The following is a 22,989-nucleotide window of genomic DNA, read 5'->3' as shown; positions in this document are numbered from 1 at the left end:
CTCTGGCTTCTACTCGTTAGAAAAGCTAGTAGCAACCCCCTCCCAATTGTGATAACCAAAAATGTCTCCAGACATTGCTAACTGTTCCCTGGGGCGCAAAATCGCCCCCGGTTGAGAAGTACCCGTCTACAGAAGAGAAGGGAGGAGGGTCAGACTAGGGACAGCACCGGACTCCACCCTCCCAGGGTGCAGGTGGCGTTCTGGTGGCCTTCAGCGCTTCTCCTTCAAGATCATCATGATCATTCATTCACTCATTTAACAAACAGGGATGCAGTGCCTCCCAAGTGCCAACCCTGTGTTAGGTTCTGGGGATGTAACATCTCACTGAACCCTCCCAGCCAGCCTATGGAGCAACCAAGGCCATGTGCCCAAGCTCACCCGCAGGAAAGGGACAGAGCTGGCTTCCAGCCAGGTGTCTGCCATGGTCCATGCACCTGCCCAGCTCTCGGGAATTGGCTCAGCCAAGCTCCTCAGCAAGCATCGCAGGCGGATGCAGAGAAACTCGCCTCGGGCGGGGAGCCTCTTTTCTACCTGATGGCCCACTCTTATCTGAGAAGTGGTTTCATTCAGCGTAGGGGAGGGAAGGAGGGCCTGAGGGTCAGAGACCGAGGTTCAAATCCCAGCTCTGCCGCTTAGTGACGCTGAGGGGTATTGCCATTAAACCATTGACTCTGTCTTGGCTGCCCCTGAGAAGCTTGTGTCAGGGTCCCACTCGGGCCAAGAGACCCAGGATCCCTGCAGTGGGCAAGCTCCCCAGGGGTTCTAATGCGGGGGGGGGGGGGGGAACCACTGCTGCAGACCTCACCCTCCTCGAGGCCTCTCGATGATCCCAACGCATTCAACACCATTGCTGGCACACGGCCTGGTATACAGTACACGTTTGCTGAATGAATGACTGGGGGAGTGAATGACTGGTGGAATGAATGAATGAGCAAAGGAATGAATGAATGAGTCGGACCTTGGCTTTCTCAGCTCTAAAGAGGCATAATACTGCCTTACCTCCTGGAGGCTATTGTGAGGGAATGATGTGATGAGGAGCAGTAATTCTTCATGCCACCTCCACTTTGCCAGACTATTTAATATGGGAGCCCTCCCAACGCGAGCTCCTCTCTCTGCCTGTTTCGTCTCGTAGGCCTTTTCATCTTCTAATAAACCTTATATTTTCACTGTTTTTCTTTGTATTGTCTGCCTTTCCCCACAAGAGTAAAAGCTCTGGGGGACAAGAATTTTGTCTATTTATCCAGCTCAGTGCCCAGCATTCAATCAATTCTGTCAAATAAAAGAATGAAGAGGATTCCTGGTGTCACTCTGAGTTGACACCGATTCCACATGCTGATGAGCAAAGAGGATGCTGACCTCCCTCTTTGCCTCCGGACGTCTGCTTTCTCCCGAGGCTCCCACAAGATGAGGCAGAAAAGCCCCCAACAGGACCAGGCAAAGTGGCCACATTTGTCACCAAAGATATTTGTGGAGGAGAAACTACCTACAAACAGTGAGGATCCCAGGCAGTGACCCACCCTGTCTGTCCTCCTTCCCCACCCCGGGGACCTGAGCTCCCCCATTCTCTGCCGACCACTCTCCGTGAGCAGGTGACACAGGGCTGCCACAGACCAAACCCCTCTGTGTTTGCCTGGGCTGGCCCAGGGGTGCAAATGGCTTTGCCAAATAGTTTTTTTCACCGCATGGAAGCTCTTCCTTAATTTACAAAAGACACCCCTCCCTGCTCAGGTGAGCTGGTCCATCTTGGTTGGGGGCTCTTGGCCTCCCTGGACATCTGCCGAGAGCAGGGAGCCCCGGAACCCAGGCAGGAGCCGGGCCGTCTGCTTTCCCATCTCCTGCCACCTCTGCTGGACTCCCACCACCACGCAGAGCGAGACCACCACTGGCTGCTTTATGAGCCAGGGCTGGAAGGAGACTTTCCACTCACACCTCATCCATCAGAAAGCGCTGGAGCCCGAGGGGAAGTGAGTGGGGAGAGGAAGTCCCCCTGTGTTCTCTGAGCCAGAAAATTCCACGTTTTCCCAGCTCACAGCCAGCCACAGGCTCCGGTCTAGAGAAATGGTTGAGGGGGATATGAGGCTCCAAGTCCCCTGTGCCATGGGGGCCCTTGGAGCAAGGCCAGGAAGGAGCCAGGAGGCACCACAGCTGTCCAGATGAGACCCAGATGGCCCAGAGAGATGACAGCTGTGGTCACAGCTGGGAGCCAGGGTAGAAGCTTAAGACATGGAGACCTATGCCGTTGTATCTACCGGAAAACCCATCAGGGGGGGTGGGGATTTCCCTGCAAAGAAGCAGTTGACCCTTGGCCTGCATTGTCCTCCTCCTGTTTCCTGGACACCTACTATGTGCAGTCCCATGCTAGGCTCAGTAGGGAAGGCGACAAAACAAGACTTGCACGACCCGGTTGATAAGGCTGGACTCGGGGTAAAAATAACTAAGCTAAGATGGGCCAGGGGTCCTTGAGCAGAGTGGAGGCTCCTGGCCTGAAGGCTGGGGCCCCAGGGGGCCTTCCTGGAGTGGACACAGCTAGAGTTGAGCCTGAAGGACCCTGGCTGGGAAACTGGGGATAAATCCAGGGACACTGGAAGCCAGGGACCCACCGTCTAGGAGAAAGGTAGACTTTCCTGTGAGGGCGTTTAGAGAAGTAACTCCCCCTGCTTGGCTGAAGCAGGGACAAGGTCGGGAGCAGCATGACAACAGCTCAGAAGGTACAGAGCACGTATTGCCTTCACAGAGCATTTGCCTCCCCTGCAGCGTACCAGGGAGGGACGAAGGTTAGACTCAGGGAGGTTCTAGACTTGCCCAAGGTCACACAGCTGGGAGACGGCGTAGCAGCAATAGATCCCAGGTCCGAGGGACCCCAGAGTCCACTCTCCCAATTTCTCTGCTGCAGGTTGACAGCCCCAGGCAGTAGCGAGTCAAGGGAGGCGGGGTTATTGCCACCATCCAGGTGGGAGGAGGCTGGGGCTCAGGGAGGTAATACGCAGGCCCAAGGCCACTCAGCAGGTTGGAGGTGGAGCCCTGGGCCAATGCAGGCCCTCCCGGCTCTGACAATATTCCTCCGACCGCCCGCCCGTGTATTCCTCAGAAAGGCCTCCCAGGAGTAGCTGCACCCCCAGAGGAAGGACAGCAAACCAGGGCCACTTCCTGCCACGCCTCATTAACCATGGTTAGGGGAGGCCTACTCCAAGCCAAGGTGCTGCCCGCCCAGGCAAGCACAGACCCTGGCAAACCTCCCTCACCTCCCGCCAATGTTCCCTGTGCCCAGGGAGCTGGGCTGGGGCTAAGAGAGGCAGGTGGGGGGGTTGGGGCAGGCGGTTCCCAGCTCCTGCCAGATGACCCTGCTTGCTAGGAAGCCCACTGAGCAAGGCAAAGCATCGAAACCGAGGTGTACCTTTCGTCCAAGCGGTCCTGGGTCCCCAGGGAGCCCGGGCAAGCCCATGTCACCCTGCAAGACAGAGATGAGGGGTGAGCTGGGGGGATGGGAGCAGAGATGCGTGTCAAATCGAAGTGTGAGCGCTCATGGCCAGTTGTTCATGAACTGGACTCAAGGAGGCCCGGAGGCCTCAGGAGAGACTGGGGCCTCTGAGCGGAGTGAGGGCAGCCCAGTGGGCAGGGTGTCCAGCCCCTCTCCACATAACCCAGTCACTCCATTTGATCTACAGGGCGTCCCCCAAAATGTAGACATACTTTAACAGCTGAGAGCTCAATTTTGAAAATAAAATGTATCTTAATAAGCGCTGCCTTTATTATTATTCAAAGTGTGTGCATACATTTTGGGGGGAAACCCTATATTTTCTATATTGGATTTTGGTATAGAATACCATTTGGGAAATAGGTCCTATGCTAAATATTTGAGAACCACTGTCCCAGGGTGCATGTAATTCATCTGCCTCAATCCAATCAGCGCTCTCTCTCTCTCTCTCTCTCTCTCTCTCTCTCTCTCTCCATTCCTCATCCTTGCCGGGCATGGTGGTCACCATAGGAGGCATTTCTGCCACCCCCATGAGACCTGAGAACAGACAACCCAGGAGCAAGAGACAAGACCTGGGTACCAATCCTGCTCTGCACTTGGCCAGCTGTGTGAGCTCCAGCAGCCACCCGCCTCCGGGGCCTCTATTTCCTCATCTGCAAGCTGGGCCCATCTGCCCTGGTTTACACGGTTACAATGAGGAGCAGATGGGAGTGCATGTGAACCTTTACACCCAGTGTAATGGATGAAAAAGAGCATCAGTGAGGATGTGAAGGGGTGAGCCTCCTGTGACTCGGGGAAACCGAAGGGAGCTGCCACTTGTATGTGCCCCAGCACAGGAGGCCGCAGTGGGAAGCAGTGTTCTGCCTGTCAGGAGGGCTCCTAGGCTGAGTCCAGAGGAAGGCAGACAGACTGGGGTGTTCCCTCCAGGATTTGGAGCTCTGAGACGATGGGGGCCTTACCTGGAGTTCTGGGGTCCCCTGTTCGCAAGGTCCTGCACTCCCTCCAGGTCCCTTGGTTAGTGGACGGGGTGACGCCTCAGGAAGAATGCTTGTGCTTTCTCTTCCACGGGGAAACCTCTGGTCTCATCGCCCTCCCCTGGCCCGTTCCCTTCCCCCCTCCTAGACGTTCACACACCTGTCTATTAACCTCGGAGGGGACTTTGAATGTCTTTTGGAAGCTTCCTGGGCATGTGCGACCAAGAAGCTTCTGGATGCCAAGGGTCACCTAGAAGGCCCTACAGAAAGCCATGCCGCGTATTCGGCAACAGGACATTCCCCAAGAACATCATGGGGAAACCTTCTGTGGGTGTTATTGGCTGCAACCCCAGAAGACAGTAGGAAATGGAGTTGGGCTTGGTGTGGGGAAAGGCGGAAGGACTTCAAGGTAAAAACCAAACCAGCGCCGACCTTTCCAGACTGTCAGGCAGCAGCCCAGGAGGGCTCCCCCAGGGCCCGGCGGTTTCCCTGTTGCTCACTCCCCCTGCCCTGAGCTCGGGGGCCCTGGAAACCTACCTTGGTCCCATCGTGGGCCTTTCCTGGTGAGAGCCCCGGGTCCCCTTTCTGTCCCTGAAACAAAAACAATTCCGCGGATGTCTCCCACACGCTACTCTAAGCCCTGTCCCCCGCTTAAACACCCTCCCTCCACCCCCACTCACACACTCCGCTACTCCAGACTCCAACACCTTCCACGCTCCCCACTGATTGCGTGATGACAAAGTCCAAACCCCTCCTCTGGCGTCCCAAGTCTTGGGTCCCCTGGTCCCAATCATCCTACCCAGATTTGACTCTCCTTCACCAGCCACACACACAGACAGGGTCGTCTCTGCCTTCCCCAGACCACAGCCCATTCCTCAGCCATGCTCTGCACTTCCCAGCTGCCAGGCCCTCATACAGGCGGCCACTCCCACCAAGGAAACCATTCCACAGGCCTCATTAGCCAGACATAAACATTCTTCAAGATGCAGCTTGAGTGTCCTCCCCAGTCGGGGCCTGTGTACGGGTCGCACGACCTTGCACATGAGAGTTGCTAGGACTGCCTCCCAGGTGGTTCCCCTGGGCTCTCAGAGAGCTTCTGAGACCCAGACAAGAGGCGCTCCCGGTTCCATTTCCAGTTCACTCCCCTCAGCACTCTAAGTATCCAGGGTGGGTGCCGTCATACCCACTTGCATCTGTGTACAGCCCCTCAGAGTTCGCAATATCCCTCACCTCCCTAGATTCTAACAGCCCAATGCAGTGGGCAGGGGCAGTGTTATCATCCCCATAACATATTCGGGGAAACGGAGGTCAAGAGAGAAGAAAGAGACAGTCCAGGCCCCGGGATGAGGTGCTGGCCAGCTAAGATGAGAGCCCTGAAGATGAGTTAGAACTGGTAGTATTTCAGGGAGAAACAGACCAGCAGCGGGTCCTCCGTCAGAGACAAGCACCCTTTGTGTTTAGATCTGGGAGTGTCCCCATTGCAGAGTCTGGCTCCTGAGAGCTGGGCCCAGAGAAAGGGCCAGTTCACCAGCTGCGTCTCCTACAGGCTGGAAAGAGCGCTCCTGGCTGTGGGCCCGCTCATTTGGCCCAACCTGGCTAAATTACTCAGCAAACAGCCCTTTGGAAAGTCGGTCCACCCTGATGTCACCTTCCAAAAGCCCCTGAGCCTGTCCCTCACCCTCACTCCCACGCTCCCGCTCCCAGCTGGACCCTGAGTCAGAAGTCCTGGGGTGAAGCCAGGGTCTCACAGTGGGAACTCAGGCAAGGCATTTCACTTCTCTGGGCCCTGTCTTCTCACCTTTCTAATGGGGGCTGTGCAGCACACACAAACAGGCACAAGGGCACATACAGCTGCACACACACACATGCACTCAGGTGTGTGCACACACTCTCACCCAGGTGCATGCACACACTTACACACAGGCTCATGCATGCACATGCATGCCCATAGGATCATGCACACATGCTCATACACCTACACACAGGTACATACATGTGCCCTTGGCATTTGCACACACACTCACATGTGCACATACACACACTTGTACACACGCACATACACCTGCCAGCTTTCCAGGTTTCTTGACAAGGAGCCAGTGAGATAATGAATGTGACACATGGGAGGGGTGGTTTGGCCAAGTTCAATTAATTCCCATTTGGTTCTTCTCTTTGTCAGATCCCAGACCTTCCAAATTCTGACTCAATCGCTCTTCTCAAGAAATCATTGCATTCCAAACTGGATAGGGCTCTACAGAGGGAAGGGAGCAGCCTTCTACTGCCCACCCACTCCGTGCCCAACACTGTGCCAGGCTCCATTAGTCCTCTTAACATGCCCCCCCCCCCCCCCCCCGTGATGCAACTCAGAAGCAGAACCAGGGTCAGAGAGGCTGAGTCACAGCCTGGGGTGACACGCAGGTGAGAGGCCAGGTCTTACTAGGTCTGACTCATCCCCGTCTGTCTGAGTTGTCAGCTCTTGTTTATAAATGGGAAGCCTGGGTACTTCTCCCACACCCTCCAGCTGCCCAGGCTGAAGGGCAGCCCCTCCCTGCTAGGACCCCAACCCTCTGTTCCCCTGGGCCCCTCCAGTCCCTTCTGCAGAACCTGCCCTCGGGGATCTCACACTGCGGCTGCCCCTCACTGACACTCTCCCACCCTCTGCTGCTCACAAGCCCGACTCCACTACCTTTTATGTCCATGATGCAAGGCCAGGCCCAGGGCTCCCTGGGTTTCCGGTGGCCAAAAAAGGACAGTTACTCTCCCCACCCGCCCTTGCCCACCTCAGTCTACAGCTGGTAAAGGAGCTGGGCTTAAGAAGCTTTCGGAGTGGGCCTCCATGTATCCTATTCTGTCATTTTATAAAAGGGGAAACTGAGGCCCAAAGAGATGATGCCCTTGCTCCCTTGCCAGGGGCTCTTACTGGGGCATTTTAGTTATTTATGGGATTCTCTGTGGGTTGTCAGCAGCAGCACAGTGCTTGGAATATAATCCCCGCCTGAGGACAACATCCACAGGTACAGATCCTATGGACCATCTACTGTGAGCCAGTCTGGCAATGACTGCAGGGAATACCACAGTGGGGAACGAGACACAGGGATCGCCCCTGGGACGCTCTTGAGGGAGAAGCCAGAGAGACGGGTAATGGTAATAATAAGCCTAGCATCTACCGAATACATGCCTGAGCTCTCCACACATAAATCTATGTGGTGGCAACTACCCCTCTCCCGATGTCACATAGGAGGAGACTAAGGCACAGAGAAGATAAGTAACTTGTCTAAGGTCACACAGTTAGTAAGTGGGACTTAGACGCAGGCAGCCTGGTTTCAGAGCTCAAGCTCTGAACATTTCAATACTCTGCAGATAGCACATGGAGTCCAGGAGGAAGTTGAGGACTGAGGGCTAAATTCCTAACAGGAATTACAGCTAAGCTAAGGCTGGAGGAAGACGAGGAGGGAGCCAATGAAGTTAAAGCTGAAGAGATGCTCCAGGCACCTTGGTCAGGGGAAGGTGTGACTTCCACGATGGAAAAGGCTAGACATCTTCCCAGCCATACTCCTGCCAATTCCCCAGTAAGAGACATAAGGAAGATATAAACTTTAATTCATTGTTTACATCCTGGTGAGGACAAGAACCTGGTCACCAAACCCAGCTCTCCAGTCCAAGAGCCTGTGTAACTGCTTTTCTTATCTGTGTAGGGAACTGCCTGGGCTGGTTAACAGAGCCTTGAACAACTAGAAAGTGGATGGGAAGGCAAATTGTAAATGCTACAAACACAGTAGCAATGGGAACTGTGTTGAGCCCCTGTCCTGTGGGTAGGGTGGGAGGTGAAGAGATCTGATCTAGCCACAGGCCTGGAACCTCCTCTGAAGATTCACTGGACTTTCGGCTATCACTACTACTATTTTGTGTGTTTAGAAGTTCTGACCAATGCAAGAAAGCAGGAAAAACAAATAAGACTACTAACCTTTGAGGAAAAGGAGACAAAAATATTTCCTTCTTTGCAAAAAAATAAAAGATGGGTGCCTGTCTAGAAAAATCTAGGAGAACTAACTGAAATACTGTTGGAATTAATAAGATAATTCAGTAAAAAGCATGTTTATAAAATAAACACAAAAAGTGCAAAAATACAAAAGTCAACAGTTCTCTTCAATAGCTAAGAGCCAAGCTAGAAAATATAATGAGGAAGATATTCCATTCATAACAACAACAAAATATAAAGTTCCCAACTATAAACTTAATAAGAATTGTGCAGGGCTTATGCAATAAAAACAATAAAAGTTACTAAGAGACATTTAAAAAAACTCAACTAAATGGGAAGACTTAATATTTTAAAGATGTTGATTCTTCATAAATTAATATGCACATTTAATACAATTCCAATAAAACCCCAAGAGGGTTTTATAAGGAAATTATTAAGAGGAGCATACTAAAGTACATCTGACAGAATAAATAGCCAGAAATATTTTAAAAGAACAGGGGCGGGAAGACACACAGTATAAAGACAGTAAATGTCATAATATAAAATGGCACTTTACTAACATAAAAAATATAAATAGCAATGAAACATACTTCAGTGGACTGAAATAGACTCTGATCTATCATACAGTAATCAGTGGAGGAAAGTTTATTTAATAAATAGTTAACTATTGGAGGGAAAATAAAGTTAGAGCCCTATCTCATATTGTCCCCTTATTGAAAATCAATTCCAGATGGTTTAAACTTTTTTAGTACAAATGATATTATGAAATAACTAGAAATATAAGTGAATACCTATCTGATCTTAGGATGGGAAAGAAATGTGTAAGAATAAAAGTAAATAACCATACTTTTCACATATGGTGGAGCCCTCTCCAAACTGACATGTTTTAAGTTCCTAATCAGTGTTAGCGATTATTGTTAGTAAAATATATATATACATCACTTTTATATATATATATATATATCACTTTGATTTGTGAAAATCATCATGAATACTCTTAGCAGGCAAACAGTAAATTAGAAAATATTTATAAGGTAGATGAACTCTTAATAATCTTAATATATAAACATAATTTCTACAAACCATCAGCCAGGCCCTGCTTCCCGAACTGCCTGAGTAGCCTTTGCAAACCTCATCTGATCGTGTCACCTCTGCTGCAAATCTTTGCATGGCTTCCTGCTGCTCTTTGGATAAAGTCCAAAAGTCTTACCACCACCTACAGGCCTGCTGCCCTCCGCAGCCTTCTCCTGCCCCTTTGCCTAGTTACCTGCAGCACTTCAGACCTCAGTTCAACCTCCCCATCCTCTGGGAAGACCTGTCTCACCTCCCAGACCAGACAGATACATTCCTGAGCAAACCTGGCCATTCAAAACAGCTGCTGATCTCAGCATCCTGGTGTACCCCATGACCTGGGAGACCTGAGGCTGCTACAAAGCAGAAGTCTCCCAAGGAGGTCCCCTCTGGAGCGGAGAAGCAGGTCCTCCCAGGGGACAGTGTCTTCATCTGCTGGAGCCTCAGTTTCCCCATCTGTAAATGGGTACAGTATCTCCACCCACCTCATAGATCTTTGTGGGGATCAATTGAGATAAGCTACATAAAGAGTGTGCATAGTGTCCAGTGCACAGTAAGGGTCCAATATATGGTAGATAATATCATCAGTATTTGCCTTGTTAAAACCCAGAGCCCCTCTGGGCAGCTGCTAGGCACTGGGCATCTGATGCTCCCATGCACACCTTCCAAGGAAGGACCCAGCCCAGCCCTGGCCATAGAGTCATGGACCCACAGGGGCTGAGGCTGGTGCTCCTGCACCAGCATTCTGGTGCCATATGTTCATGTATCCAGGTCTACCTGTGTATGACCTTTGCCCCAAACTCCCCGACAAGCTGGGAGCCAGAGGAGTTCTGCTCCAGGAGTCAGGACTGGCCTCCAGAGGCTGCCAGCTGTCACTCACTGCCTGGGTTAATTAACCTGGGTTAATCAGTTAATGGCTGACTTCAGCCACTCAACCTTGATAGTAGGGTTAACAAAGAATGACCTTGCGCCTGGGCCAACCAAAGCCCAGAGAGGTTCTTCACCTGGCCGCCCCTTCGATGACAGTCTGGGCTGAGTGGCATCCTAACCAGGTGTCCCTCTGCCCTTCCCAGCCTGCCCTGAGCTGCTTCAGCCCTGTCGCTGAGCTCTGGGCTTCCCTGGCCTTGCATCTTCCCCCCCCCTCCTCCCATTTCCCCGGCCATTCCTCCACACTTCCCCCTGTGACCGAAATTTCCCTGGTCTGGCACTCCTCTTGGCACCCTCGCTTCTCACTCCACCCACCGCCCTGACATCCCTGTTCTCACCACACCCCAGGAATGGACCCAGGCTCTCCAGGCTGGAATTCCCCACAGCCCTCGGAGCACCAGTCACTCTGGTCTCTGTGGGCTCATCTAGAAGTTAACCGGGCCATTTCCAGCAGCTCCCTGGGGAAGGTGGCATCTGTGTGCCAGCCATCTCCCAAGGTCCTATCGCCAGCTCAGAACTTTCCTGAGTCTTAGAGTGTTTTTTGTCCATGAATCGTCTCCACCTGGCTGGACTACAGGTTCCAAACACAACATCATCTTAGTCCTTCTCCCTGGTTCCCAGGTTCCGTCTCTAACACCGGGGAGCCACAACCTCTCACCTCTCATCCAAGTCCTCCCTACCCCATTTCCGCATTGTCAATACACCCACTCCCCCTCCTCCCACAGCCCCAAGCTGGCCCGGGCTAGCTTCCTCTCTCCCCTGGACCACCAGGTCTCTCTGCCTCTGCTCTGGTCCCCATCCCAGTCCCTCTTCAACATGTCATCCAGTGATCTTCCTCACACACGATCTTTCCACACCCCTCCCCAGCTCAAAAGCGGACCTGCGTCCCCTGGTCAGACACTCCGGGCCCTCCCTCTTTAGCATCAAATGATCTTTCCTCCTACGCCCTTTGAGGGCCCTGGGTTCCAGGGGTCCTTCCCTCCGAAGCCCCTCCCAACCAGAGGCTAAACTCACTCCTCACTGTGTCCCCAGCCTGGCACAAGGCCTGGCGCTCAGGGAGTGCCTGGGGCTGGTGGACCTGAGGACCTCCCACCAGGGGCCGCTAGGAAACGCTCCAATGTGGCCCTCATTTCAGCACCCACTCCATGGCCCGATCTCCAGATCCTGCAGCAAATACTCACTTTGGCTCCGGGAGGGCCGGGGAGGCCTGGATTTCCGTGAGGCCCAGGAGGACCCTGAAAAAGAAGTAAACACAGAGGTGAGGGGAGCCGAGGCCCTTCCACTTCCTACAGCAGTGCCTTCTCCCCTCACCACATCGGAGCAGCATTGCTCCTGGGGTCTCACCTCGGCTCAGCCTGAACTGGGCAGAGGCTGCGCAGGGAGAATGTTTGAGAGGGGCCCCTACGTCTTCTCTCTCCACCAAGTCTGCGCAGCATTGCCACGGGCCGCCTGGATGCCTGGCCCTGTGCTAAGCAGTTTCTACTCACGATCCCATTTTATCCACTAACCCACGAGATCGGGGCTATCATTATTCCTATTTTGGAGATGAGGAAGCTGGTGTTCAGAGGTTTATCACTTTCTCAGGTCACCCAGCTGCTCAGGGACAAGAGCTAGATCTCAACCTCAGATGTGACTTCAGAGGACAAGCCCTTAACAGCTGAATTTTACCCCCTTTTTCTCTCCAGCTGGCTGCCTCAGCCCTTCCCAGCTGGCTTCCTCGAGCTCAAAGCACACTCAGCTGTTTGCTTCCCTGCTCTGGGCCCGGTACTTTCTCCCCTCACCGCCTCTGCCATGTTGTTCCCATCATCTGGCATGTCTATGCCATCCAACCCCTCCAGCTGAAACCCAACCCATCCTTCAAGACCTGGCTCAAAAGCCACCTCCTCCTGGGAGCCTCTGGGGACTTCTCCTGCCTAAAGGACACGTCCACCCTTCAGCCTCCAGCTGGACTGTTGTATGAGCCCTTGGAGTTGAGGGTTCAATGAAGGGCATCCTGAGCCTCTTTGGACCAAAGGCACAGCCCCCCTGTGGCCATATAGTCAGCACTCCCCCTTGGATTCCTACAGGCTCCGAGCTTACGGCGCCCTCCAGGGTCCATGGAACAGCTGGGAAGCCTGGGCCCAGAGAGTCAAAGAGTCTTGGCCAACGTCACACAGTAGAGTCGTGGCCAAGCGAGGGCCGGAACCAGGCCCGTTGGCCTCAAGTCCAGGGCTTATTCATGGCACTGGATTTTCCCAGGCCATATCCAAATCCGCTACAGCAGCTGGGTCCAGTTACGTCCACTTTCTCCAGCAAGGGCCTGGACTACAGCCTTGCAGCCCAGTGATAAAAACAGGGCCCCAGGAGTCAGGTAATTCCTGAGGGTCTTTGTCCGGGAGGCATACTCTGGGACGATGGGGGTGGGGAGAGGCACCTCAAGAGGCCCCACCGTGCCCCCCACGGCACCAGCCTCCAGACACACAGCCCTGTCCCTGCCCCCTCTTGACCCATCTGGCTGGCTGTGTATGAACTCGCTGCCTTCCTCCCTGTCCGAGGCCAACTTCCCAGCTGCAGCCTGTCACATTCCAACCGAGGCACCTCCCTCTTCCTCGATGTCTGAACTGGAACTCTCCCCGTCTCTGAAAACATCTAGAAAGAACGGTGTTTAGAAGCTCACTAAGCCTGGGGGGCTTATCACGGTGTCAGGGATGAGGCTCCCTCTACAACAATCAGTCCCTCCCAACATCCTACCTAATACTGTCTGCTGGCACCGGCTAGGACCACTCTGAGCCTCCCTGCCCCCAGCCTCAGGCTCCCGTCTGTTCCATCAATGACCGGGACCCAGCGGTCTCTAAGGAATCTGGAAGATCTCCGATGTTCATCCCAGCCCAGGCTCCTGGGGTCTAACCTCCGAGCTCAGCCTGAACTGGGCAACGGTTGGGTGGGGGGAATGTTTTAGGAGGGGCCCCTGACCAGCACCCCAGAACCAGGCGTGAGCCATGCGAGGTCAAGGGTGGCTACTTCTCCCCAGTTGTGCCCCTAGCAGCTCCAAAGATGGTGGGTTGGAGCACTCAGTTACCCCCGCTCTGCAGCTCGTGAAGGTGGGGGCTTCCTGCTTCCCTGCCCCCACCTCCCCACCCCTCTCCAGCCACAGCCTTGCTTAGAAACGAAGCACATAGTTGAGTGGGAGCCAAGCAGACCGATTCTATAAATGCTGCAGGCCAGAAAGGCGGGTGGGGGCAGGGCCCAGGGATTCCCCAACGTCCCTCCCTGGATGGGCGGATGGCAGATGGGCAGATGGGCTGCGGGACTATGTGAAGGTGGGAAGGGGCATGCCACTGACCTCAGATGAGGCCCCACCCTCCCCTAAACCCCAGAGCCACCATCTGTGCCGAGGAGCTGGGATTGTTTAATCCCAGCATTCTATCATCTTTGGAATTTTACGATCTATGGAATTTGTAGTCTAGAAACAGAATGATGAGGAGTGTGTTGGGGGGGTGGATGCTGGGGCATACGAGAGACAGAGGATGTCAGGAGAGTCATTCACTCACTTGTGGGATTTCAGAGCTGGGAGGAACCTTAGGAATGCCTCACTATGATCCCATGTTTTATAGATGGGACAACTAAGGCCCAGAGAAGGGAAAGCACTTGGCTAAGATCACACAACTTCTTCGTGGAAATGTTCACGACTCCCAGACTAGAACTCATCAGCAACCATTTCCCAGCACCTGCTGCACGCAGGGCACTGTGCGAGGGGTCGTGGAAGGAAAAGAGGGTCAGCAGGCTGTCTCTGGCCCAGAGGGGCTCAGCCGAATAGATAGAAAATTAGCACCTGGATGGTTAAAACCACAGGCTCTGGACTCAGACCATCCGGGTTAAATCCCGGTTCTGGATTTACCTGATGTTTGACTTTATCCAAAGTCACCGGACCTTTCTGAGCCTCAGTTTCTTTACCTCTAAAATGTGGATAATATTGCAACTTATTTCTCAGGGGGCTGGGAAGATGCAATGAGATCACGCATATGCAGCTCAGTAAAGGGAGATCAGCGGGCGACGTGGGATTTGGAAAGTGATCCGTGCCATCCCGAGGGCTCGATAAAGTGCCGCCGGAGCTCCCAGAGGGGTGGTCATCAGCAAAGGAGCTGGCTTGCGATCTGAGCCATGGATGGAGGAGGAGTTTGCAGAAGAGGGTGTGTCCAGCGGAGAGCACAGCCTGAGCAATAGCTCAGAGGCCGGAGGGCTCAGGAGGAGTACCGGGCAGGGGCAGGCTGCCTGCGCCTGGAATGCTAGGTCAGCGGGCCTCATCCTGGGCCCAGGCTGCAAGGTCAAGGCCAGCAGTGTCTATGACACCCCTGTGGTCCTAAGCTCTGGGCATGTGCTCCATGGAGACTCCAAATCCAGGAGGAAACGCTGCTGCTGACAGCAGATTCCAGAGCCCTGGGCCCGGGAGCACAGGGCCAGTTCTAGAGGGAACTAGGGCTCGAGTAATTGCATAACCAGAACCATCCGCTGGGCTCAGAGCTAAAAATATGCCCCAGGCAGCTACCTCTGCCTGGGCTTCGCCAGGCACCCAGCGTGGGAAAGGTTGATTCAGCCTGGGCACAGATGCCAGGAGCCATGGGTCTGAGTCCTCTTGGGAAGGGGGCAGATTCCCCTCCAAGAGGGAGGGCCCAGCATAGGGTTAAGAGCCTGGGTTCTAGTCCCGGCTCTGCCATTCATTAGATGCTTGGCTTCTTCATTCCTAAAAGGAGAGTGACCCTACTGACCCATGGCGGTCCTGGGGAAGAAGGGATCAGATAAGGCAGCATGCAGTGATGTGCCAGGCACACAGAAGCTATTTTTCATTCAGAGGCTTGGGCTAGCTCACATCAGCCACCTTGGCCCTGCCAAGCCACCCTCCAGCCTCCGGTGAACCTCTCAGCACTGGAGCTCACCTACTCCCTGGCATGGCCCATCTAGCTGCCTATGTCAGCATCCCCCCCACAGGATGGTCCTGTTGATATAGGAAGATGGGTGTAAGGGCCGTGTCCTCCCAAGTCAGCTTTCTCCCTGGACAAACACCAAAGCCCATCGGCTCAGGGGAAACCCTTTCTCCACCCCAGGCTGCAAGAGTCATACCTACAATAGACCGGAGACCCTGTCCCATGCCATGTCTGTCCCATGCCATGTCTGTCCACATAGGGCCCCTAAGAGCCGTAGGTCCATTCCACTGGACAAAGTGGAAGGTGAGTGCCAGGGAAGGGCAGGGAGTAGCCTGAGGATACACAGCAGAGCTTGGACTTCAGGGCATGCAGGCCAGAGAGCCGACCAGGGCTCCACAGGATGGTGTGCGATCACTTACCCGAGGTCCCCGTGCACCGGGGGGTCCAGGGAGCCCAGGCAGCCCAGGGGGGCCCTGAAGAGAAAGCAATAGCATCAGTGCCCAGTGGCATGATGAGAGAATGGGTGCAAGCATTCATTCGACAAACCTGCCCCAGAACTCTGCCCACGGCTAAGGAGCGTGGTTCCCTGAGGGCCCTGCCTGAGGAACTCCTGCTCTTCGGAGCTTCCGGGCCTTTGCCGCTGTGATTTCACTCTCAGCTTTTATTATTCCGCTGCCTTAGTTAGGGTGCCACCTTCTCCAGGAAACCTCCCCTGACCCCTCCTCCAATCTGGGCCACGGCTCCCTCTGTCTCTCTATTTTAAAGGCCACTATACTATTCAAGGAATTGTCTGCTTAGAAGCCTGTTTCTCCCACCAGACCCGAGTCTCCTCAAAGGAACTAATGGGATATGAGTCATCTCTCTCTGCCCAGGGCTCAGCCAAATGTTTGATAAAATACAGCAACAGACCTCTGAGCTCAGCCAAGTTGTCCGCAGAGGCAGAGCAGAGAAGGGACTTGCCCAAGGTCACACCAAGCATCTTCACACCACAGAGATGCAGTGGAGCATAAAGGGCAGACACATCAGAAAGGCCTGGGTTCACGTCCCAGTGCTGCCACTTACCAGCTAGGTTTGGGCAAGTTCCTTAACCAGCCTATGCCTATAAAATGGGGACAAGAATACCCTCCTCACAGTATTATCTCGAGGATGAAATGCGAGGCAGTAAATGTGTGGGTAGGGTATTATTGTAAGCCATCATCACTCAAATGTCTCATCTATTTCAGTGGCCACAGCCTGGCCCAGCCTTTATCACAGCCCCTTCTGCCTCTGCCTTTTCCCTGCCTCTCCCTTCTCCCCTCTCCAGTCTTCTACACAGCCTGGGTTCACCTTCCCACGGGACTCCCCTGCTCAACAACACTTAATAGCTCCCCATTTCCTCTAGGAGAATGGCCTAACCCTGCCACAGGGTACTCAGGGAGCACCTGTGTGGCCTCACCCCTCTTTCCTTCACACAGGAAGGGGGATAGCCGGGCAGACTTACTACACCACGTGCTGGCCTTTGTGTAAATCCTGGTGTTGCCACTTGATACTGGAGACTTTGTGCAAGCCCTGCAGCCTGTCTGCTCTCTGCTGCTCCCCTTTGCAAAGCGCCCAATAGCGACTGTCCCGTCTGCCCCGTCTGCCCCGAAGGAGCGAGTGAGGATCAACCAAGTGCCTGCTCTGAAGAGCTGAACACGGAGCCTTCGGAGGAAGCCAGGCTTTCGAGGATGTGTGAGGCCTGGGGAATTCATTTGTTTCAAATAACCATCAACAGCAGAGATTCCAGGTTTCCTGCCCGGAGTTAAAATCAGTGTTGAAAACCCAGTCCGGTTTGGCTGGTAATTAATCCAGACCTCACGCTGGGCAGCCTCAGTTCACAGTGCTGGCCTGTGAACACCACGTGCTTGCTCATCCATGAATGAAAATCAGAAGCGAGATCCAGACGGGCGGACGGGGGCCCCAGGGCCCCGGGGTCACTGAAAAGAGCTAGCACTTGCCGGAGGTCACACAAGAGTCCCCCCAGGGTGGAGAGAGGGGGACTCGTGTGTGATCTCAGGCAAGTTCCAGCCGTCTCTGAGCCTCCAAGCTGGCGACAGTCTCCCATGCAGAGCCCGGGGGTTGAAGGGACGGTCTCCAGTCCTAGGTCCAGTTCTGTAGGTTTGAGATCCAGGGCCAGTCTACTCCCTGCTGCTCCCCAGTGTAAGACTGGGGCCCTGGGTTCACACTGAGCATCTGCACTGACTAGCTCTGTGCCTCGGGGCAAGCCACTTCCAGTCTCCAAAGCTTCATTCCTTAACTACAAAATAAGATATAACAGCATCTAGCTGACAGATAATCTATAAAAAGTGCTAATCCCGGTGCCTGGCACACAGTGAACGCCCCAAAAGTTAGCTGTTGTTTCTGCAAAGCAAGCTGCTGGAACCTCCCCAGTGTGAAATTTTAAGCCATCCTCCTTGACATCTGTTTTTCAGGAAGAGCAAAAGATTTCCTTTCCTAGAAGGCCCTCCTTGGCCCTATTCTTTCACGCGACCCGGAGTTAAAGGGAAATGCAGGGGCTAAGGCTAAGCATTACTGTAGGTGTTGTTGTCATCACCGAGCGAGCCCCTTTAACAGATGAGAGATCAAAGAGAGGCTCAGAGAGGCAAAGCCACCTGCCCAAGGCTGCACAGCTAACAGGCAGAACCTGGATTCAACCCCAAACCACTTGACATGTTCTCCTCCCCTGTGCAACTTCCACGCAGAAAACCTTGGCCAGGTGTTCGGACTGGCTGTGCAAATGTGGATAATTCCCCTCCCTTCCGTGGGCATGTGTCAAATGAACATTCCGCAGGCTTCCCAACGCCGGCACTTCCTGAATTGCAGGGTGGTGGTGATTTCCTCCTCTAGGTTATCTAGCAGAAGAGGAAAAGTGAGACCATGCCCGTCTCCCAGAGAAGAAGGCAAGGCCCGGAGGGGTGAAGGGCTGGTGCAGGGCCCCAGGACGGGACAATCTGTGGGTGGAGTTCCCTCATGACCCTGGAGGGCCGCCACTGCCGAGGGCCTGGACACTCCCTCTTGGCGTTTATTCTGCCCCAGAAACGGGGGCATCCAGGCTGGGACCTGACCTCATTCACAACATCTGCACAGCAGACTCTAAGTGCCAGCTGGGACCCACGGCCTGGCCTGGTGATGTCAGACCACAGCCTGACTCCTTGACATGGCAGCCCAGCCCCCAGCGGCAGGCCCGGCCAGCCCTGCTCTACCCACCTGGGCCGGGCCACCCCGCTCCCAGCTACAACCACAGGCTTGGCCCTCCCCCACTCAGCGATCACTTTGTTAGCGGGTGAGTGAGGGGGGCGCCCCTCTCTCCGGATCCGAGACCCTGCCTGTTCTCCGTGCAGTGGAAAAACGCTGCCATTTCTTTCCAGGGCTGAAGCCTGAGCGGGTGACTCTGGGATGATTCACAGGGCCGGGGTGGGATTTTCCACTCCACGATGCAAACAACGGGGCCTCTGAGAGGGCCCGGAGCTGGGGGGAGGGGAGCGGGGGCCGCTGGCCTATCTGCGGGAGGTGGACGAGGCCCGGACTCAGGGCTCATGCAAACAGAGCCATGGAAACAAGCAAACCCCCACTCTGGGCTTTCCCCAAGGGTCCTGGCCTCCGACAGCCAGACCTAGGGGAACCCCATCCGATGGAACAAGTCCACCCTTGTGTCCAGCTGCAAGGGCCCGCCTGCCAAGCCTCGCAGAGAGAAGTAAGCTCTGGTTGGCATGGCCCCTGGCGGCAAGCAAGGAGAGGTTTCACAGGCCTGGGATCTGGGAGACCTGAGTCCAACCCTGTGTGCTGCTAACTGCCGGGAGACCCTTAGCAATGAACTCTCAGTCTCTGGACCTCTGCTCAGTGCCTATAGCCTGAGGGGGAGAAGTCAGGGAATCTCAAAGGGCCTTCCTATCTCTATCTGAGCTCCCGATTATTCCCAAGAATGGCGCACAGGGTGCCCAGTCTCTGTCCTAGGGAAGGGCCTACTGGGACAGGGCTTCTCTGTGTAGCCTTGAGCAAGTTCTCTCCTTATGCCTTCGGGCCTCAGTTTGTCCAGCTGTAAAATGGGGGCATAATCCTCATCTTCCAAAATCACGTGTGTGTGCTAGTTACTCTCCATTTGCTCCCAAGATCCACTCTGTGCCCTGGGAAGCTGCTCCTACAGGCTGCACCCACAGGCTGCCTTGCTCTCTGCTCTGGCTGGGTTTGGCCGAGAGGAGGCCACTGCAGAAGGAGAGAGTGGGCAGGGTATTTCTCTCCCTGCTCCCTCCTTGCTGTGCTGTAGTTTGGCCCCAACTCCTGTCAAAGAACCCTGGTCATGTTTTAACTCTGCTGGGCTCTGGTAACGCCTGCCCCTCCCCTTGTACCTTCAGGTTGGATTCCTGTGCGATGCCAGCCCCTGTAGGTTCCTTTGATGCTGCCCATAGCTCTGCAAATAGTCCCTTCCCGAAACTCTCCTCAATTACCCTCTTCTCTCCCCCCTCCCCCCCCACCCCGGAGTTGCAGGATACACCATGCAGATTGCTTAGCACGGAGCCTGGCACACAGTAGGAGCTCCAAAGCATATGGTAAAGACAGCAAAACACCCCTCCATTCTCCTGGGTGCTAGGTTGTACTAACGAAAGGGGTGAATTTCTCAAGGTCTAGTTCCAAGTCCTAACCATCAACAGTAGGAAGGTCCTCCTGTGCCCAAACCCTCCTGGTTCTCTTAGTGTAACAATACCCCCACCTCACCAATCAGCACATCGGCCACAGCAATCCGCTGGGACTCCGATTCTAGTGCTGGGTGCATCTCACTCCATCCACACAACAACCCTAGGAAGGTACGTGGTACCATACTCACATTTGACAGAGGCAGAAACTGAAGCTCAGAGAGGCTAAGTGACTTGCCAAAGGTCACACAGCACCAGACACCAAGAAGGCACTCAATCAACGTTCGTTGAAAGAAGGAAAGGACGGCTGGATAAGGGAATGGTTCAAACCCAGGTCATTCCAAATCTAGTCTGTAGGCCTTTACATTCCGTGCGGCCTCCTTATCCCACCACCAGCAAAGATCTGGAGAACCTCAAGCAACCCAGCCCGTGAGTCAAGACAACCTGTTTGTGTGTGTGTGTGTGTGTGTGTGTGTGTGTGTGTGTGTGTTTTGCGAGGATCACATTCCTTCATTTACAGATAGTCATGGAGCGTCTGCTGTGGGCCAGGCCCTCAGCCGGGTCTCCCCGAGGTGACGCCTGCAAAAAGTACATGCGCGTGCAAATGCCAGCGGCCCGCGAGTGAATAAATAAGGCCTTGACTCGCCTCCTCCCAGGCGTGGGGCTTCTGTGCAGCTTCTGTGCAGCCTCTGAACCACAGCCTCCCCGCCCCTCCCCAGCCCAGGCCAGTCAGCTTTTCCATGCTCCCCCCGCTCCTGGGGCTCCCACAGAGCTTCCTCGATCAGTGGCTACAACTCCTGGCAGGCCCAGGCCTAGCGCTCTGTCCCAGCCTCCCTCAGCCCGTCCCATGTCCCTGGGGAGCCATGCAGAACCAGCCCCACACACCCTCCCAGGCTCTGAAAGGTCCCATAGTCATTTCTAAGGAGGAAGCTCTTCCAATGTCGTGTCACAGGAGGAGACAGTTCCAGAGAGAGGAGAGCAGTGTCCCACGTCTCCCAGCGAACTAGAGCTCCAAGGCGGCCCTGGAGAGCATCCAGCCTGCTTCCTCACAGGAGCTGGCAGCTCTGTCTGACATTCTGCAGAAGCTGAGGCTGAGGGGGGAGTCAGGGCCACAGAGCTCGTAAGCGGTGGGGCCGGGATTCGAACCCAGGTCTACATGATCCCCATCTGGGGACAGTTAAGCCCCATGTCCCAGGCAGCACCGCTTCTGCTCTGCTGAGACTCGATTCTGAATGTATAGGGAGGTTGGGGGCAGAGAAGAGAGGACGGAAGAAACAGGAGTTCCTGTCGCGACTCAAAGATGCCACTTTGATTTCATAATTTCTGGCATCTGGTGACATACAAATGACATCTGCTCCCTGCCACACCGAGGACTGGCCAAAGCTTCCGGGTCCTATTGGAGTGAGGCCAGACTCCAAGATGGGGAGGGTGGGATTAGGGAGAGCATGGGGCTGGAGGCGGGATGGCACCTGGGCAGCCTGCTGTCCCCCCTCTTGCCCTCATCAGTTTGGGGCTGGAGGAGCAGGAAGGGCCATGGCATCCCGGCCCCTGTAAGAACATGCTGAGAGCCCTTGGCCAAGTCTTTTGTCCCTCTCCCCCTCGTGTCCTCTTCGGTAGAGCAGGGATTAACACACACATCCTGCCCCTCCTGAACCAGTCCCTGGGAGGCGCTAAAGGGAAGCGCACACATGTGGAAGTAACTCATATACATGGTGGGGAGAGAAACAGAAGTCTCAGCATGAGCTCTTCCTTGGAGGCCAAGGACAGGTCCTGACACATCTTCTGAAACCCCCCAGCCTCCCAGCTCTAGGCCCTGGGGTCTTAGAGTGGACATTCATGAGTGGGGAATGTTTTGCCCTGGAGTCTGGAGTCTGGAGCTGAGGTATAAACTTCAACTCTGCCTCCTACATGCTGTGTGCCCTTGGGCAAGTCCTGGCCCTCTCTGGGCACAGTCTCCAGGCTCTTCCCCTGCCCACTGAGGAGAGTTGAACTGGAATGAGGCCTAAGCACCCATCCACGGTACAGGACATGCCAGCACCTTCTTCGGTCACCGGGAAGCTCCAGGCGATCTGGAAGGAGGCCTCACCTCCTGCTGACCCACATCACCAGACCCAGGAGGCAAGTGTGTGGCTCGGGCATCCACCGGCCCCAAAGGCAGATGCTACACCTGGAAAGTCCATTCCTGCTGCGGTTCTGCTGGCTCAGACACGGCCTCTCTCCACACCGTACACAGCTCGGGAGGCAGGGTTCTTCCTCCACCAGGCAGAGTGGACACCCTGAACCGCACTGCCCTCTGTCAGAGGGAGACAATGCACCCCGTTTCAACCTCACAGCCAGCGAACCGGCGCCCCTGCAGCCTGGGAGCTGAGCTGTCAGGGCCCCAGGCACCTGGGGCCTGAGTTGGGCCGGGTCACCGGGAGGATTCCTCATTTCCTCAGCTCCCAACGCTCTACCCTGCCCATTGCAGAACTCGGGGACTTGAGCAGAATGTTTACATAATCACAAAGCAATGAATGCAATTTCCATACGTTCTACAATATGGTTATAATAAAAATGGGCCCTCAGTCCTTTTGCAGAGAGGCTGAATAAATATTATTCCTAATGATTATTAAAAATAATCAAGTGTGTTTGGTAAGGCCCGGGAATTCCCAGCATCTGCCACTGTCTCCGCATTGTAAGGAGCCCTAATGTCAAATACAGAGCCCAGAAGGAGGGAACCACATGGTGCTCATCACCGAGGCAGGAGAACAGAGCCGAGGCCCAGGCTTCCTGGAAACTCCATCCCACCACTCCCGGCCTGCAGGAATTGGCCTCCGGCAGCAGAAAGGTCGTTGCCCCTGGAGACAGACCCAGGCAAGCCAGAGGCATTGACCCTGAGAATGTCTCCTGCACGGGGAATGTTCTTTCTCCTGCTTGGGTCCACTCTGACCCTCCTCACCCCAAACTCCCCTACCAGGCACCACACTTCGAGTGTCTAGCTGCGGTTCTCAACCTGTGGGTCGCGACCCCTTTGGCG

The 22,989-nt window shown here is 54.6% G+C and overlaps 1 protein-coding gene across 1 annotated transcript in view; it reads right to left on the bottom strand.

Annotated features, from left to right (window-relative positions):
- COL27A1 (collagen type XXVII alpha 1 chain) overlaps positions 1 to 22,989 on the bottom strand; it is a 152,012-nt gene that overhangs the window by 92,827 nt on the left and 36,196 nt on the right. Inside the window, exons 6-9 of the mRNA XM_070431107.1 lie at positions 15,744 to 15,797; positions 11,605 to 11,658; positions 4,987 to 5,040; positions 3,395 to 3,448 (exon numbers count right to left, since the gene is read on the bottom strand). Coding sequence (XP_070287208.1) covers positions 3,395 to 3,448; positions 4,987 to 5,040; positions 11,605 to 11,658; positions 15,744 to 15,797 — 216 coding nt within the window. The remainder of the gene's footprint in view (positions 1 to 3,394; positions 3,449 to 4,986; positions 5,041 to 11,604; positions 11,659 to 15,743; positions 15,798 to 22,989) is intronic.

The sequence above is a fragment of the Myotis yumanensis genome, unplaced genomic scaffold (genome assembly GCF_028538775.1).
Source record: "Myotis yumanensis isolate MYYU_CA2020_CCGP unplaced genomic scaffold, mMyoYum1.0.hap1 SCAF_12, whole genome shotgun sequence".
Taxonomy (NCBI): Eukaryota; Metazoa; Chordata; class Mammalia; order Chiroptera; family Vespertilionidae; genus Myotis; species Myotis yumanensis.
This window is presented reverse-complemented; position numbering and strand designations above follow the sequence as displayed.